We start from the raw sequence: 20,219 nt of genomic DNA on the forward strand, positions 1-20,219 counted from the left end.
CATTTTTTGAAACTTATTTTCAACTGTACCATGTTATTAAAAATTTTTTTTTTTATCATTTTAATTAAAGTCTTATTTGACAATTGAGCTTCAATTTTGAACTGAAATCATAATTGTTAACTGATGTTTCATTTTTGAATTAAAGTTGTAGTTATCAATTAAGATTTTAGTTAATTTTTAAAATTTAATTAAAAATTATTAAATTATAATTTATTATTAAAATTTAAAAAATATACTTAAATAATAAATTATTTATATTTAAATTTAAGAATCTAGTATTACTTTAACAAATATAAATTAATAAATAAAAGATATTTTAAATAAATATTTTATTTATTAATAAATTAATAATCATAAAATAATAAATTTATATAACATATAAATAATATATAAAATTGTATTATTTATTAATTTAAAATATATAATTTATTTGTTTTATGATAAATTTATTTTTATGGAAATAATAATAAACTTTTAAATTACAGTTGTTAATTAAGATTTCAATTATAATTTTTTTTTACTTTCAAATTTAATTAAAAACTATTAAATTACAATTTATTATTAAAATTAAAAATATATATATTTTAATAATAAATTATTAATACTATATTCTTAAATTTAAATATAAATAATTTATTATTAAAGTATATATTTTTAGTTTCAATAATAATTTTAATAATAAATGTATTATTAAATATAAATTATTAATGCTAGTTTGGACGATAGTTTCCGAAATGGCTAAAGTTGATTTTTTGTTACGGTCAAAAGGGTACTTTGACCCAAAATTCTGATGTTTGCCTCAAACCCCCAAGGTTTTGTAGCTCTCTTACCATTTAGCCCCTGCTCCCCTTCCAAAATTTCACCTCTCAGCTTTTGGATTTCAAGAATCTTGGACGTCCATACATTTCATACCTGTCTATAAAATGATCTTCTTCTTTTTTGGCAAAATTTTAATTCCTGCTATCACATATTATCATGACTGAGGGAATCAGGTACGCTGTCATATACAAACTAGTCAAGTCAAAATTTTTGTACAGAAAACTCCCAAATTCAAATCTTTACGTCCAAAAAAAATCATCGCCGCTAACGTTTAATATTAAATTTATCTATTTTTAAATAAACTCTGCAACAGTACAGCTTTAAAAGCAAATTTTAAAATGGTGGTGCAGCTTTGAAGCCAATATGGATAAAGGGGTGATTAGACAAGTCGAAACAGAGGATATTTCGTGTCCAAAGCAAACTCCTCAGTCCTCAGTCCTCACTCACAAATCACAACATCCCACAATTTGCCATGTCATGGCATGGAGGGATAGCTTCATTATTTTACTAAATAAATATAACTACCCTTTTCGAAAACCCATTCCCCCCACCACCATAATTCAACGATTGGAAGTTTGGATCCTAATAATGGCACCTCCCGACTCGGACGGCCTGAGACGGACCCAGACTCCCTCCCATAACGGCTCTGTACTTACATTTTGTTTACTTTCTCTCAAGCTATACCTTTCATGTGCCCATGGGGGTGCATGGTTATCTATCTATCCTATGTTCTCGTGGGTCATTTTATAGATTTTTTTCATTTTTTCTAACACGTTTGATAAAAGAAATTTCTGAACCTTTACAAAAATGTTTTTGTAATAGTTCTTAACATAACTCATGAACAAGATTCAAAGTTGAATTGAAGTATTTTGTTTCATAATTATGCCAACTTATTCAAAGTATTTATTAAACATGTTACTTCATTAGTAGACCTTTGGCTCATTTGAATTCATTTATGCGGGTTTTAATTAATGTATTTATCTTATTTTGTTTATACGATTATAATTTAAGAAAAAAAATAAAAAATAAATTTAAATTTAATAAATTACTTTTATATGTTTTTTTAACTCATTTTATTTATATCTTTTTATAATAATAAAATTAAATAATTTAAAAATATACCAATCTCAAATTAATTTTAATCATATATATATTTTTAATGTGAAATTAAATATAAAAAAACTATTTTTATTTTTGTGGAAATCAAATATCGCCTTAAATTTTTATGAATTATTTGCGTTACAACGATATGAATCCAATTGCCACTACTTAGTAAACCTATTGACCATACAAAATGATATTTTGAAAATATATTTGAATTCATAGGTACGTGACAGGTTGGAAAAAGAAAAAAAGGACAAGAGGAAGGATGCAATCAGGCCGATTTTGTAATGGATGTATTTTTCTTCATGTTCTCACGCCATTTTTGCGTATATGGATGTTTTTTCAAACGAGATAAGACTGCTCATAGTAACAGCTCAAGCTAGCATGTGTCGATACTGCAGATGATTTGCAATCATCAAAGACAAATAATCGGTCAAATGGATGATTACAAATCGATTTGAATGCACGTCCATCTTGACAAGTGACAATACATTTTTAACGAATTGTGTCACGTAATCTTTTAAGTTTTCAACCAAGAAGCGATGTCTCTTTGTCACCACCTGCCATTAATCAAAGATTTTGAGCATAAAATCTACCCTCAGACCATAATTTTCTTCCTTGACTGACTACTATTCATGTATGATGATTGAGTGCGTGAACACTGATGCCATTATCAATCAATACTTCAATAGTGTGTTGCATTATGGCCGTTGCTGCCTGATTTTTAATGAATATATATATATATATATATATATTTTTTTTTTTTTTTGGGATAATTGGGAAGAAAACAAGTGTGGTTGTTGACCAATGCCCGAGACAACGAAGATGCAATGCACTTCTGAAACATTATTGGCAGTTTGTGATGTCTCTGGACTCTCTACCTGGCGAATTTTTCTGGTTTTTATTTAAATATGTGAAGCAATGGGCAGAGATCTTTTAGGGCTGGGATCTAATTTCCTTACTGAAAATGAGGAATGGTAAACAAATGGTGGTTTAAGAAGAGTGATGGTGGAAATGGAAAGTGGGGGTGGGGGGTTTCCTTGTAGGGAAAAAGCATTGTGAATCATCCATTCTAAATAAGCCTTCATGGATGGTCCATTTTTCGTTCATTTCTTTTTGGCCCATAGTTAATTGTTCATTGCATAACACTTGTGGCCACCGACATCACAATAATGCTGGGGTTGATTATAAGTGGGTCGGCCATTGAATTTAGGGCATTTACATTGCTGAATTACGCATGCATTAGTTTGAGAAGGTACCCAGAAACGAGGGACTCCGTATGGGCTCTGTATGATGTGTTTTGGGAGCAGAGGAGGAGGCAAAGGATATGGCTCTACACGGAGGATGATTTGTGCCTTCGAACCACTTCCCTGTTTTGCGGAGATCTTGGGCGTTTAATTTTGACAATCCATTTGGTACATGAAAATCCAATTATGGTTTGTCGACATCGTGTGGGGAAGAAAAACATAAAAATAAAAACAGAGAAGAAGCATGCAATCGACTCTGATTTTGTAATCTGCTACTTAAAATATCAGAGTTGACCATTTACTCTTTTCTTTTTCTAGAAAAAATGCATGGAATTTGGTATTGGAGCCTGTAGGGGGAGAGCCCCTCTCCATTCTGATTTTCGGGGGCAAAAGCAATGCCTTTGACCTTTGGTCTAAACAATTGGGTTATTTGGAATAGGTATTTTCTCTGCAAATAAGACCAAGCTTTCAAAATTAAAAATACATATGTTTTTTTTGTGGGTAATGAATCGTATTACATTTCCCACAAAACGACAGAAAAAAAACACTATAAAAGAAGGATATTGACTTGATAGCTTTCATTAAGTTTTGGTACCTTGGGTTGCTTAAGCGACGTTTAAAGGTGCAGAAAATGAACCCTCCTTTCTTTTCAAGAGATGGGGAGAACCAGGGAAAGGTAGATGTTTGATTTCGTTTTTGCTTACACCAAGTAACCGGTGTCAGAGGAAGAGAGAATTTTGTATGTCAGAGGGTGAGTGGCTGAGTCGCTGAGTGAGAGAGAGAGTCTCTATCATGTCTGACTTGGAGTTTTTTCTCCTCCTCCTTGCGTCAATCTCAGTTCCCCTTGTGATTCTCAATCTGATCAAAAGAAAGCAAAGCGGACTTAATCTACCTCCGGGAAACACGGGTTGGCCTTTTCTGGGTGAAACCATCGGCTATTTAAAGCCGTACTCGGCCACTTCAATAGGAGACTTCATGGAGCAACACATATCAAGGTAAACCGTCGAAACCAAATTGAACCCAAGATTCTTGTACCTTCTTCCTTTTCCCTTTCCTGATCGGGGTTCAGTTAAATCTGCAGGTTCGGAGAAATCTACAAGTCCAATCTGTTTGGCGAGCCAACCATAGTCTCAGCGGATTCTGGGCTGAACAGATTCATACTACAGAACGAAGGAAAATTGTTTGAATGCAGCTATCCCAGAAGCATAGGTGGAATTCTTGGGAAATGGTCCATGCTGGTTTTAGTTGGAGACATGCATAGAGACATGAGAACCATCTCCCTCAACTTCTTGAGCCATGGCAGGCTTAGGACTCATCTCCTACCAGAGGTGGTGAAGCACACTTTGCTTGTTCTAAGCTCTTGGAAGGAGAATTGTACATTTTCTGCTCAAGATGAAGCTAAGAAGGTAAGACTTTTTTTATCCTTTCTCCAAATTTACATTCTCAGAAACAATTTAAACGTTTATAGTTGGATATGAATAGTTTTTTAAGGAATGCTTAGCTGATTGAGGACCAATTTCACAGTTTACCTTCAATCTGATGGCAAAACATATCATGAGCTTGGATCCCGGAAAGCCGGAGACTGAGCAGCTTAAGAAAGAGTATGTTACTTTCATGAAAGGAGTGGTATCTGCTCCTTTGAATTTCCCTGGAACTGCATACAGAAAAGCCCTACAGGTAAGGGATGAAGTAGAGCTAAAAAGGAAATAGTCGGTAAAGTGAATAACTTAAATTTACATGAAAATTATGAAATATGAAGAAACTCCAAACAACCCATTTGACAAATCTTCTGGTTTTGTGTTTCTGCTCAACAGTCTCGGTCCACCATCTTAAAATTTATCGAGCTGAAGATGGAAGAGAGGATTCAGAAACTGAGGGGAGGAGGGTTTGAGAATATGGAGGATGACGATCTTCTTGGATGGGTGCTGAAGCATTCCAACCTTTCAACTGAGCAAATCCTGGACTTGGTACTGAGCTTGCTCTTTGCTGGCCATGAAACTTCATCAGTAGCAATAGCTTTAGCTATCTACTTCTTGGAAGGCTGTCCCAACGCCGTTCAACAGCTAAGAGTAAGCATCATACAACCATCTCTCCACTCTTTTACATTTATTCTTTATTAATAATAGACACCCCTTCTCTTAAATCATCATAATGTTCTCTCCTCTACATTCAGGAAGAACACCTTGAAATTTCCAGGGCCAAGAAGCAATCAGGAGAGTTGGAATTGAGTTGGGAAGACTACAAAAAAATGGAATTCACTCAATGTGTAAGCTCTCTTCACCATCTTTTCCATCAAAAAAAAAAAAAACAAAGGGTTCTGTTTGAGATTGTTCCATATAAAAACATTCTGTAATGGCATGTGAAGGTTATTAGTGAGACACTGAGGCTTGGAAATGTGGTTAGGTTTCTACACAGAAAGGCCCTGAAAGATGTCCGGTACAAAGGTAGGAAATTGAATTGAAATGTGTAATTTTCTCGCCGGAATCTGCAGACACACTGTTTTGAGTTATTAAAATTGTAATTAATTTGCGTGCTTTTTTTTCTTCAAAATTTGATAAAGGGTATGACATTCCATGTGGGTGGAAAGTGCTTCCGGTGATTGCAGCAGTGCACTTGGATCCTTCCCTTTTCGACCAACCTCAACACTTCAATCCTTGGAGATGGCAGGTCAGTTCTTTCCTTGGTTCAAAACTTCAACTTCAACAACATACACCTTTATTGTTACCATCGTTTTTCCTCTTTCCTTCATTTTCTTTGAAAATTTTTGGATTTAACATATTTCCTACTAAGTCATATCATCAAAAGGAGGATAAACAAAGTCATGATCTATGGTATGAAGCACGGCCTTTAGCATGTAATTGCCTTATAAAAATTGAATTATAATTAAATTAAATTATGCTAAAATTCAATTCTATATCAAAAAAATCATTATACTTCCAAAAAAAGAATACCAAAATGCGTTGTCAAAATTAATTTTTTTTATGTCTTCACATATTGTGAACTCAAAGAAAGGTGAGTACGTACACTATTACAATTTCTTTTCTTTTTCCTTTTAAAAAAAAATTCATAATGCATTATCTAGGTTTTTAAATAATTAAAAAAATAAAATAAAATAAAATGGATTAATGGTTATAATGATTGGACGGTGCATACAGGTGTTTAGATGGGTCTAAAGGTATGCTCCTCCTCTTCTTTCTCATGATGACACTCGTGGGTGAGGAGGTTAAAGCTATTTATCAACCATGGTCCAAACCCAAATGTTTTTTTTTTTTCGTTAATTTTTATCTGAATTTACTTGGGTTATTACTTAGATCATGTATCTTTTTTATGCCGACAAGTTTTTATTTCCGATGTTGAAGTGATAGGATTTAAATTCCGTAACATATGGATAGGATATGGCTAAAAATCGACCTCAGCAAACAAATTCCAAGCAAAATTATAAAAGAAAGAATTTAATATGATGTAAAATTACAAGCCGAGCAAGAGAAAACAGAGGAGAAAGAGTAGGAAAAAGGGAATGATAGGTGTAGGCAAAATGCGAGCAAAAATTGAATTTTTGCAATATGCTGAACTGTCATTATCAAGGATGCTATGGTACGGAGGTGGGAACCGAGAGATGTGATCAACGCACAGCTTTTCCTCTCAGGGGCGTGTGGGGAGAGGGTGGGGTTTTGAGATGATTAAAGCCCCATGTGGCTGTGGGGTTCTCACGTGCACGTGCATGAGTGCTTTCTCTGCCTGCCCCTGTCACTAACTGGTCCAACATAAATTCCATAACTGAACACACTCTATTATATGCTCTCAGCCACCATCCAAATAATGCTTCGCACATAATTAATCTTATGATCATGTTCTTCTCTCTCTCTCTCTCTCTCTCTCTCTCTCTCTCTCTCCAACCGTAAATGCATTATACTTGTGGTTTACTCTATAAAACATTCCTTGGAAATATAATAGTGTGAGTTGAAAATAATTTTGAAAAAGCATTAGTTTGATTATTATGTTAGTTGAAAATACTTCTAATAAAACATTCCGTTTGATATATTTTTTTTAAAAAGAAACATTATTATGTTAGTTGAAAAACCCTTTTTCCATGGCCCCTTTTGCCCAAGAAAAACGTTCATGTAAAGGGATTTTAGCGTGTGACGCATGTGTTGGGGCAATCAAAGGGGCGCATGAGAAAAGGATAGGGGAGTATTGATATACATGTATATGTGCTAAAAAGCCTCTCTGGAACCTCAATGATATATTTTTTTTTCTTTTGGGGGTGTGTGGTAGCAGAATAATGGTAACCGAGGAAATTCGACTAGCTGGAGCACAGCCACGAATCAAAACTTCATGCCATTTGGGGGAGGACCACGGCTATGTGCGGGCTCTGAATTGGCCAAACTGGAAATGGCGGTGTTCATCCACCATTTGGTTCTCAACTACAACTGGGAGTTGGTTGATAAGGATCAGGCTTTTGCCTTCCCATTCGTCGATTTTCCGAAGGGCCTACCCATCAAGGTCCGACACCACAATTTCACGTGAAAACGGCCTCGTTCGTCACTCTCCGCAGGCCTCAGCTCACATGTTGGATATACAAACAGAAGAAATCCTCATTTCTCCCTCCACGTCAGCCTGTTGCTCTTGGATTTTCCAACGGCCTAGTCTTTTTATTTTTAGTTGTTCACATGAACAAAGGGAAGACATAAAAGAAGTGAAGTACAGTTATGTTAGGACCACAACCCCCGAACCCCAACCCCAACCCCTCTTTGTAAATTTTAATTTTTCCCTGAGCCTTGCGGGCCTGGGAGTCTATTCATTATATTTATATGTGATATGGTCTTTCCTTTGCTTTAATGTAATTCTCTTTCCCTGCCTCCCGAGAATTATCTCATTTCTCTCAGCATTATCTGAATATATCTCTTGGATGGGACTCCTTGGATGTTGGGCCATTTTCTCCCTTATTATCAACCACCATACCAACGTGGGGTGCCTCTTCAAGGGCTCATTAAGACCCCCATTTATCACTGTTCCACCATCGCCACAGGAATAGGGAACCAGGCTTCATTTGTAACTTTCAGGAAAGTGATATTTTCTTGATCCTGCCGGTGCCCAACGGGATGGAACCAAGATGGGGTATAAAGGCTGTTTTGTCCTTTGGGAGCTATTCCCGTTCTCTCTTGTTTTCCCGTTCCGCAAATGTCCAACAGTTTCTGGGTGGTACCGTTTTTTTTGCTCTTCTTTTTATCATCTTGGAGGGTCCCGATCCAAATAATTACGTGTGTCCGCAGCACAAGTGGCGCATCTTTCTCTGTTCAGGGACCCTTTTATTTCCCCTCTTTTCTCCGGTGGCAGTGGGGCTGTAACCGGTGGATGGATTGTTGCATACCAACCTTAAAATAATACAAAGTACAACGTGATTTAACAACAAAATATAAATGTAGATAGGGGCATAGATTTGGTTGTTGAAGACTGATCCGTTTGGCTAACCAAAGTATCCATCGCTTGACAATAATTTTTTTGGACCACATGGTCATTTCAACATGCCAACCCAGTAAATATTCCAAACGGAAAAGATAACGAGTTGATATTTTGAGGCGCATTGAGTACATATCAAGAGAGTGGCTCGACAAGCCATTTGCATGTGCCAAGCATCTAGTCAGGAGGGATATCCATATGGAGGAGGCTGTGGTGGAAATATCCTGCTCCACAAGTTGCGTTAGGTACACAATTTGAAAGGGAGAAGGGGGTATGATTTTGAGTCTTTGAGACATCTTTGGTAATAATAATAAGTACACAAATTCCATCCGCAATGCTTAGCATATTTTTGCCTGTGTATTGGTTTTAAGTAGTTTTCATTGACAGTGCATTATTGGAATAATTGAGGGAAGTCCCACGTACAAAAAGCATCCAATTCCTAGATTTGACCGGTCCTTGGTCCCTAAGTTTGTAGAAAACAGTCTATTCCCCTTTCATAACTCCGCATGCAATCCTATTGGCTATCGGTGTTGACGAATCCCTATTGCATTTTGAAGGTACAGAATGCAAGCCCATCCGAGTTGGGGGGGGGGGGGGGGGGGGGGGGGGGGGGCAGTGGATGAGGCATTAAAATCAACATGGGATACCTCGGGTACATCTTGTCATTTAGTACCATGGGATACCTGTAGCCTCCTCATGGCATTTACTATCACTTCAATTTCTCTAAGGCAAAAGAAACTCAATCCACTTGATCTTGTTAAATCACTCTGGGTGAGTTACAAACTATTTTTCTTTGTAATGGAGCATAGAGAGAGATAGAGAGATGTTTGGAGTCTTTCTTCTCAAAATTCAAATGAAGTCTCTACTGGTAAGCTAGGTGTGAAAAATCATGAAGTGGGTGAAATTTGCTACGTGTGTGGAGTATTTAATAGAAGATAACAAAGGCCAACAACCAGAATTGAATGCAATAAGAAAGGTACCGGAAAAATTTTGAAGGAGAGTAGTGATGGTCAGGTGGAGGGGGAGGGAGAGGCGGGAGAGGGGAGGGGGGCTTACTCTTTCTTATTGATCTGACCAGAGCCCCCTTGTTAGGTTTGCTTTCGCTTTCCAATGTCGTTTGTTATGTTCCCTTCTCAATGATTCATGGGTTTCCGTTAAAATACATGACTCACTCTGTGGCCTGGGAAGCTGCACGTTTGAGGATTTTAAATTCGGGGGACATGAAAATACTGTTGAGAGCTACTCTACGAAGAGGGACTCCTCTCCCACTTCCCCATCATTTTCCTTGTTTCTGTTTTTGCCATGGGGAGCTTCCACCCCCTATCCTCCCCTTTCCTCTTTCCCCCGGCCCATTCCTTTTGTTTACCAACTGCCGACACATGCAACTAAATAAATCCCTATTTCCATATAATTCAGTTGTTAAGTCTTTTCGCAAACAAACCAGCTGTGGACCTATTTTATATATTGATTAACCCACTCCACTCCTGGGACAAGTCCATTCAAATCTTGAATTACGGCCCAAAATGATAATTTTTTCTATGAATTATTTTGATTTGCCACTTCCATATCCTGTATTATCAAGGCTAAGATATGAAATCATCTTGATGCGAAAACCATGCTTTGTGAATTTGAACTTTCAGACCCCAATGGCCTGAAGCTCAGGGCTGAATCAGGCTGAGAAGAAGCCGGTTCGATATTTTGCCCGGAGGACTTTTCCCGCAAGTTACATTGGGCCAGTTCTGTTAATTATCTCCATCCAAATTGAAGGAGAAGCCCAACCAAAAACTTCGACTAAGGATATATGAGTAATGGGCCCCTGAGGCTTTGTCTATGCTTCGACTGTCAAAGGTAATGGGCCCATTTCCCCATGATTCCATATATACTTACAGGATAGGAGCTAGTGATGTGGACTACTTGGTGAGGTCTTGCGGTTGGCGAACCGTACCATTTTAGGACTTTGATTTGAGGCGGATTGGACTTGGATCCAAAGGGATTTTTTACATGAGTACGGTACGATTTCTTCAAAATAAAAATAAAAATAAAATTAGGGATAAATGGACTCTTCAAAAAGACGATTTCTTAGAAATAAATAAATAAAATTATTATAGGAAAAATACTCTCTTGAAGACACACGATTTCACCTATAAAAAAAATATTTTCAAAATTTTATTTTTTCATTTCCTTAAAATATTAAAGGAATAAAAATATTAAAGATTAATATTTTTAATTTTCAAAACTTATATAATAAAATTAATTTAAAAATTAAATCAAAACAAAATTATTTATTTTGTAAATAATTATTTAATAAATTAATAATAAATTTGTTTTTTATAAACTCATTTTTCACATAAAACTGATAATAATTTTTTTTTATTCTAAAGAAACAAAAAATAATATATAAATAATATTATCTTATAAATAAAAAAATATAAAACTAAATTATTTTTATTAGTTATAATTAATTGCATTAATTTAAAGATAAAATTGAAGATAAAGACCAATATATTTTTTAAATCAATAACTAATTTAATATAAAACTTGTGAATGATTATTCAAATTGATGTATATCTCTTTGTGACTCTCTATAAAAGAGACGTGCTTTAATTTTTTTTTTTATATTTGGTTTTTGTTTTTTAAGAACGTTTTTAAACAAAGTGAGAATTTGCTAGTTTTTAAAAAATATTTGAAAGCTAAAAAATTATTCAATTAATATTAGAAAGTAATAGAACTAAAAATTGATGGAATTAATATTAAAATATGATAAAATTCAAAAATCAATTCAATTAATATTATAACGTGATTAAAGAAAATTATTCCGGAATGATTTTGCTAATTTTTGCTTTACATGTAACTTTTTTCCATTTTTGTTACTAAGCAAATAAACTAAAAATTAAGTAAAATCGGTAACGTCATAAATATATATTTTATATATTATTAAATTTTAAAAAATAATAAATTTTATCTAAATTTTGACACTCTGTTTGTTGAGTTTTTTCACAAATTTTTTTACTTGTAAAAGTCATCAATCATCATATATTATATCTCTAACACAATATAAAATGTTATACACTCATAATGTCAATCAACCCAATATTTATCAAATAATCAAACTATTTCTAACTCACATCTAAATATGAGCAATAAACCAACAATGACCAAATTATCAAAGAGTTGTTAACACATTATCCATAATAGACAATACAAATATCAACCACAACACTTAAATAGTTACTCAAAATATAACATAACAATGTTTGAGTATTTATGAACAATTTTTGCATACTAATAAATATAAAATTCATGTCTTCATTCATTTTGAAAATTGGGATGTTGAGATTCAAAATGAGCATATGGAAAACCAAAGTTCTCCACATCAAGCCTTTCTATAGCCACGCCCCCACCATTCTCGTCATCTACAAAAATATTGAATATATATCAACAAGAACTCATTTTTGAAGAAAAAAAAAATAATTATTGAACTTTTATAAGTTTAAATATTCTACTAACCAATGTGAGAACTTGAACCTTCCACTTCATTTATTAGAATTGACCCTTCTTCATATAAAAGATTTTTCAATTCTTCAACATCTAGCTCTATTGGCTCATCCTCATCAACCATCCAAAAATTTGTCTCATCAATGCATGCATAGTCAATGGGATCATAGGTTTTTTTCTTATTATAAAAGCTAAAAAAAGAAAAACATATAATTATTCATAATTGTGAATGAAATAATTTAAATTCAAAACAACTAAAAAAAACATTTATACTGATCTTTTAACCTCAATTTATAATGAACGTATACAAGATCATTAAGTCTTTGATGTTTCAATCTATTCATTCTTTTGGTATGTATATGTTCAAAGACACTCCAATTCCTCTCACATTAAAAAAAAAAACGATGCAGTTTGACTCAATATTTGAATGCCCAACTTTTGCAAATGCGGTGCACTATAAGCTTCCACCATTCATCTAGTTACCATTTTCACATTAAAAATAAGAAAAAAAAAACATTAGCAAGTTTAAAATATTAAATAGTCAATAGGTAACTAATGAAAAAAAACAAATACACTAATAAATTAAAATTATCTTTTACCAAGTTGAAGTATTTCACGTGAAGAATTCCCAAGGTCTCTTTCAAAACTTCTCAATCAATCACGAAACAACTTCATTTCATTCATCGTATCAAACTTGCCTTTCGGAACTTTCTGATCAATAACATCTATGACACCTCCAATATCAGTTGGCTTATTACAATAGTTTTCCTTATCATATTGAAAACATGGATTCAACCAATACGTTGTTGAATGAATGTTTTTCTTTAGTTATTGATCTCAATATTGCTTTATGATCTCTGTATAAGGCTTGTATAGTCTTCTTTTGTTATGGTTAAATAATTTATTGATGCCTTCATACATATATCCCATCAAAGGTCTCTTATCACAATAAAAAATACGCAATAAGCACATTAGTGGAGACATGAAATTCACAACTATTAAACAATAATTCCAAAATCTATTAACCAAGATAATGGAAACTGCAACTCTGCTTTTATTACCCCTTGAATATCTAGAGTCCGCAAAGAACTTGCTAGTCACAAAAACTTGCAAGTCATATTTATGATCATGAAGACTCTTAAGTGCAATGAATGTAATAATAAAGCGAGTTGCACTAGGTCGAAGATTCTCTATTCATCCTTCTTTTTTTCTTAACCAACTTAACAAAGTAACATAATTATACACAAAAATTGTCACCTTTGATGCATGTCTTACAAGTTCAGCAACATGGTCCATCTTACTAATATCCTCAAAGGTTAAATTAAGACAATGAGCTACACAAAGTGACCAATTGATGTGTTTATGCTTCTGAGAAATCGATCTCCAAATGGCCACAAAATTTGTTGCATTATCAATTACTACATGAACTACATTGAGTGGACCCACCCATTCAATCACCTCATCAAATAACTAAAACAAATTAGTTGCATTCTTGACAATATCTGAAGCATCAACATATTTCACAAACAATATTCCTTCATGACAATAAACAAGGAATTTGATGAGTGTTCTTTGTTTATTATCTATCCAACTATCACTCATTATTGTACACCCCAACTTTTGCATAAATTGCATGATAAGAGTCCACAAGTAACTGAATTTCCTTCTTGGCATCCTTTAAAAGATTAACCCACAATTGATGGTAATTTGGACCCTTATATCCAGAACCAATTATAGATATAACATCCAACATTGACTTGAAGTAGAAGGAATTCACAACATTAGTAGGAATGCATGCATCGTAAAAGAATCTCCCAACAACCATATTTGCCCTCCAAACAACTTATTTCCCAACTAATACACTCCTCATCGAAGGTTGAGCTTCTTAAGTATTTTTTGGTGCAAAATACTTATCCACTATTGACTTTTTTCTTTTTTCCACTACTAGCTACCATAGGATTTTGTATTTCTTGAACCTTTTTTTCACCTTCTGTCATATCCCTTTCGAATTGTGACACATTAAGACCATAAGGATTTCTATATTCATATGCTTCTTGGGTCGCTTTCTTGGAATTCACAAACTTTTGCAAATAATTTTTTGTTCGAAACCTAACATTAGGAAAAACTGATTTACAAAGACCAATATTCTCTTTCACTTCAGTAAGGTGTTGCTTCATTTTATGAATACCCCCACTTTTTGCAACTTTTTTACAATACAATCGAATGAGAGTTTTCTTTCCATTTGTATATCTTTCTTTAGAAACATGCTCTCATGCAAGTCAGTATGAATTGACAGTTGAATCTTGATCAAAGGATGGGGTCAAGATTGATTACATTTTTTATTTATCTATCAAATTATAAACAAAAATCACAATTTTAATTATAAAATTAAATAATCAAGTCATCAACAATTTAATTTTTTAAAAAATAAAAAAATTCAAGTCATCAACAATTTATAAAAACCTCACATTAATTTAGAGAATCAAGTCATCATTCATCAACAACTTAAAAAATCAAAGGATTAAAAAAAAAATTGAAATTTATTACCAAATTTTTTTTCAAAATGAGAAATTTACTTTCAAATAAAATATTTATTGAAAATTTAAAAATCAGAATTTTGTTTGAAAATCAACAAATTATTTTAATTCCTAATGTTTTATTTTTTCAATGATTTCATTAATTTATTTAAACTCAAATAAAAAAAATTTAAATCAATATAAAATTTTAAAAAAATGAAAATAAAGTGTATATATATATATCTAAAGTCTAAACTAAATAAAATATGTAAATGATTCAACTTTCCATTGTAATAAATAAATCAACAAAAATTTCAATAATTTCAAAAAATTAAAATTTCAATTTGCAATAAATAAACAAATGAAAAAATTATAAAAATTAAATATTAAACATAACATTAAAATTATAATCAACAAAACATTAAGACATTAAATATAAAATATAACAATTATTATTATTTTTTTAAAAATGGAAGTTTAAGATTTCACTTGCTTCTCAACGGCAGGAAGGTGTGTCGGCGACGAGAAAGTGGGGGTCCGTCTACAATAGGCGGGCTGACGGCAAGCAGGGACGACAAGTGTCGACAACTGTTGCTCAAGCTAGGACGATCGCAAAGGGTGAAGAAAATATGGTTTTATAGTCATCAAAACGACGTCGCTTTGATGCTGTAAAAAATAAATAAATAAATAAAATTGTTTGAATCGTCCGGTTCACTTGTCAGACAGTCGATTCACCTAATCCAATTCCGGTTCATCGAACCAAATCGAAACTGTGACCGTCCGGTCCGATTTTTAAAACCATGAAAAGATCAATAAAGGACACAAGATCATGCATCAAGGGAAGAGTTTCAAATTTGAAAAATATTTTCAGGTCTTTATGCATGTAAGGTTGACATGTACTAAGTAAGGATTGCATTAGCATGTTCAAAGTCATCAAACCTTTTCACTTTTGATGAAATTCTCATTCAATTTATTTGTCAACTATCACAAGCTTTTTAAAAAAATTGATGAAGTGAAAACCGTCTTTCAATTGATGTCATTAAAACTTAAAAGGTTTTCCAAGATTGTTAGAAGTATAATCTAGCCAATTCCTCAACTTTTTAATGCTTAAAAATTACAAAATTGTAAAAATGGAAAATCAAAAGAGCTACTAGTCAACCACTTGATTAACCGATTAAGTAGGTTTGAAGATGAGACTAACGAATGGATACTAATCTCATAATCAATGGAGTTCTTAACTTTTCAACTATCACCGATAGCCCTTAATGGATAGTTGTTGATCTATACCTAGTCAATTAGTTACATTGAAATTGTGTCTAATAGCTAATTTCAATTTCAAACTCTTATTTAAAGTTCTTGGACTTTATTTATGAGGTTAGTAAAAATCATTCATGCTTTACATTAAAGAGTTTTCATTGTTTTCTTTGAGTACACCTACCCCTAAACTTGAAAATTAGTGCATGTTTGATCATAATTTTCCATTTGTAGTTGAACTTCATTGTAAACTAGAAATTTTAAAAAATGAAGTAAATCAAGTTAATCACCTATTGTATCTTTTGTGATGATTTGTTTTAAGTGTGATGTATTACTTCATTGTAAGTCCTATCCAATATGCATCACATACACTAGTACACTCATAATGGAAAATTTATCCTGATAGTTAAAGACAAGTCATCTCTCTAATTAAAAATTAGTGCACTACAATTTCTATTGGATTGCCCAAATCCATGAACTGATTGTAAACAACTTATCTATTTACAAAAAACTCATGACTTGTATCATTTGTGTAAATTCTAATGCACCAAAGTCATGTACAATATAAGAAAGATAGGTTGAATGTTTAAATCAATGTTAATGCATAAAAAGGATAGCAAAGAAATAGTCAAGTGTGATTTTGTTACATTATATTTTGCTTTTAAAGGCTCGATCCCAATAGGAAATATGTACAAGATGATTACAACTAAAGTTGGTTTTTTAAGCTAAAAGTATTTTTTTGCCACTAGATAATCAAAGTCAACATAAGTTGTCTTGTTGCAAGAGCATCGGAGGGCTACTATAATAGATGAATATCTTACTCTTCTAAGAAATGAAACTTAGTATCTTGTTCCTTTTCTTGTGAGCAAAAAAAGTGATTGGGTGTGAGTGGGTGTTCAAGATTAATATATATATATATATATGACACTATAAATAAATATAAGGCTAGGTTTGTGGCAAAGAGATTTCACCAAAAAGTAGGTTTTAACTCTAACGAAACCCTCAACCTAGTGATAAAGCCAAGTGCAATCATAGTAGTGCTAATTATAGCTCTTACTAGGAATATTAGATGGTTAGACATTAGCAATACATTTTTTTAATGTAAAGTTTGCAAGAAGAAGTATTCATGGAGCAACCCCTTAGTTTCAAATATCCCAAATCACCAACATTAGTGTGTAAGTTGCATAATTTCTTATATGAACTTAAGCAAGCTCCAACAATTTGGTTTGAGAAACTAAATGGTGCTCTCATTTCTTATGGATTTGTTTCATTGACACCTGATCAATCCATTTTCATCATAATTATATCATGTCATTCTACTTTTGTTTTGGTATATAGATGACATTTTGGTCATTGATAGCAACAATGAAGAAATGTAACTCTTGATTAAAAAAATGAACCAAAGATTTACATTAAAAAACTTTGGCATAGTTCATTACTTTCTAGGTATTCAAGTAAAGCGTACGACTGAAGGTATTCACCAATCACAAACCAAATATATTAAGAATGTATGTTATGGAGCTAAGATACAATGCCAAAGTAATAACACTCCAATGATGTAGCTTGAACCTATCAACTTATAGAAATGATCCCGGTTAGAATGCTCAACTCTATTGAAGCATTGTAAGGGTTCTACAATATCAAAAGGGCTAAGATCTCTTATTGTGTCAACCATAGATGTTAATTCATGAAAAATCCTTTAGAAGTTCACTCATAGATAGTAAAGGGGATTCTAAGATACTTAGCTAATTCATTTGAATGTGGATTGCATCTCGAGAAATCTTAAAATCTAGATTTGGCGGGGTTCAAAGATGTTGATTAGGCCAGGAATTAAAATGATCAAAGGTTAATACTTAGGATCCAATTTAGTATCTTGTATTCTAAAAAGCAACATATCACTTTTAGATCTTTGATAAAAGTTGTATATATGAGTTTGACAAGTGTTGTGGTAGATATCTCATGGCTATATTCATTACTTAGTGAAGTAAAGATAATAGCTTCCAAAACTTCGATTGTATGGCATGATAATTTGCATACCATTATACAAGTTGCAAATCCTATTCTAAATGCTCGAACTAAGCACATTGAGCTTGATTTTTATTTTGTACAACGAATTTTTTTCAAAAAGAAAATATAATTCAAATATGCCCCATCCATTGAGTAATTTCTTAGACGTCAGCTTAGAGTAGAAGACTTGCTTACTCTAATTGTTAAAAAAAGCTCAATACATGTGTCACAACTCTAATGATTCTGCTAAGAAGTTATTAAAGACCTAATTGTTGTAAACTTTGTTTAAGCAACTCTATGAGATGTAATACCCTCTTAAAGCTATTTATTAAAACCATTTTTAAAAATGCCTAAAATCTATTTTAATAAATAAATAAAACATATTTGGAAATAAATTCTCAAATTTTATTTACCCTTATTTTTTTCACGACATTTTCTCAATTTTTGTCCTCCTTTTAAGACAATTACACAAACACTCTAGTCCTTTTTCTTTCCACCCTCGCTGAAGATTCTCACTTTCAACAATAGATGCATTCAAGGGATGACGTTGAACCAACCATATGGGCTTTGATATGGGTAAATCGCCTTAGGCCTGTTTGATGCCAGGTATTATTAGTCTACAATCCAATTTCAAATGAAACTTGGGCTGAACATGGGCTCTAAAACGGGGCCGTCCACACCTTGAACCCGTACTTACTTTTGACATCAATAATTTAGAATTCTAAATTTAATTAATTAATTAAAAATTAAATATAAAAAAATTTGTAATTGAGTAGTATGCTTGTAATGTAAAATTTGACTCATTTTTATTTTAAAAAGATAAACTTTATTTATTTTTAATTTTATTTTTTTAATAAAATAAATCTGCTATGCTTCTATGAAAATGTTAATATTCATATTTTTATAATATTTATAAAAATATATAATAATTTGTGATTATTCACATTTTATTAAAAACTAGTTATTTATGAATTATTTATAATTTTAAAATTATTTTTATTTTTAATAAAAATTTAATTAAATTTAGGTTATATTATATACATTGAAGGTGTAATTCTTTTTATAAAATCAAAATAAAAAAAAAACATTTTTCAAAATAACTCATTTTAATAAGTTTTTAAATTTCTTATTTTTTGAAAAATTATTTTAAAAATAACTTGTATTGAAAGAATTAAAATACCTTTTTATTGAAAATGAATTAAAATCTTGTTTATAATAAGATTTCAATTATGTTTGAATCATTTTTTATATTTCATTTTCATCTTTACTTAAGTTATTCAAATACGTGAATTAATGAAAAAAATGAATGAGATGTAAATTTTTACTCACCCTGCATACTAAACATGATTAGGGGGTATTTACTATGCTGAAAATATTTACTTACAAAGCAAGGAAAATTAATTAATTTTATTATTATAACATTTTGTAGATAATTTTTACGGTGATTTAAAAATTTCAAAAACCTTATTTAAATAGAATTAAAGACGAATAAAATTTATTTTTATAGAATTTACATTTAAAAAAAATCATTGATTTAAATTATGAAATGATTTTAAAATTTTGAAAATATTTATTTTTTGGGGCTTAATTAGATAACAATCATTTTTACCAAATTTTAATTTTTAACTTGATAAAAATTTATAAAAAAAAAATTAGCAAAAATTTTAATTATAAGAGTTTTATAAGATTTGAATAGATACCTAATATTTTTAATAGTTTAAAAATATTTTTATTAATTTTATTTTTTCAAATATAAAATTATTTATTTATTATTGAAGCATAACCATCAAAGAAGGTGTCCGACTAGCCTCCATGCCACATAGACAACAATGGCACTAATACAATGGAATGCTCGGATGCATTTTTCGGGCACACCCCTATCAAGTTTAAGTCAGAGATGAAATATTTGAGCAAAAGTTGTTTTAGAAAAAAAAAACAGCATACCTTTTTTGTGACCAACACTTGCTATTTATCTTTGCTCAAATATAATGTGTTCCTTGAGTGCTTTAATGGTACCTTTAATTGTATATTAAGACATTTAATGTGTCAATTAAGAGACTTCATGTCTATCATAGATATTGCTTGTCAAGCGTGAATACATAGTGCCTGATTGATTTTTACCCTTCTAGCACCCTGGGTGGATGAATAAAGCTACATGGCTCTTGTACTATCTAGGTGGAGCTTGGGAATCATGCTATACTATTATAAGCGTCCCACAATTATAATTATTTATTTTTAATACAAGGTTAAAATGAGTAATTTTTCCTAACACTTCCATTTCTTTCCTTTTCTAAAATTAACAATATGCCTTAAGCCC

General features: G+C 32.0%; 1 protein-coding gene across 1 annotated transcript; it reads left to right on the top strand.

Annotated features, from left to right (window-relative positions):
• Window positions 1-3,736: 3,736 nt before the first annotated feature.
• LOC100241065 (cholesterol 22-monohydroxylase CYP90B51) lies at window positions 3,737-8,009 on the top strand. The gene is made up of 8 exons (XM_002267151.5): window positions 3,737-4,165; window positions 4,252-4,576; window positions 4,695-4,847; window positions 4,985-5,239; window positions 5,344-5,436; window positions 5,536-5,614; window positions 5,731-5,837; window positions 7,449-8,009. Exons 1-8 carry the CDS (start codon window positions 3,963-3,965, stop codon window positions 7,695-7,697), a joined length of 1,464 nt encoding a protein of 487 aa, XP_002267187.1. The 5' UTR covers window positions 3,737-3,962; the 3' UTR covers window positions 7,698-8,009.
• Window positions 8,010-20,219: the final 12,210 nt, after the last annotated feature.

This window comes from Vitis vinifera, chromosome 4, assembly GCF_030704535.1.
Source record: "Vitis vinifera cultivar Pinot Noir 40024 chromosome 4, ASM3070453v1".
Classification (NCBI taxonomy): domain Eukaryota; kingdom Viridiplantae; phylum Streptophyta; class Magnoliopsida; order Vitales; family Vitaceae; genus Vitis; species Vitis vinifera.

Bases quoted from the DNA above. Each gene is read 5' to 3' on its own strand.
- LOC100241065 (XM_002267151.5), top strand. From the start codon at position 3,963: ATGTCTGACTTGGAGTTTTTTCTCCTCCTCCTTGCGTCAATCTCAGTT. The intron at 4,166-4,251 runs GTAAACCGTCGA...TTAAATCTGCAG, and splicing joins ATGGAGCAACACATATCAAG to GTTCGGAGAAATCTACAAGT. The intron at 4,577-4,694 runs GTAAGACTTTTT...CCAATTTCACAG, and splicing joins CTCAAGATGAAGCTAAGAAG to TTTACCTTCAATCTGATGGC.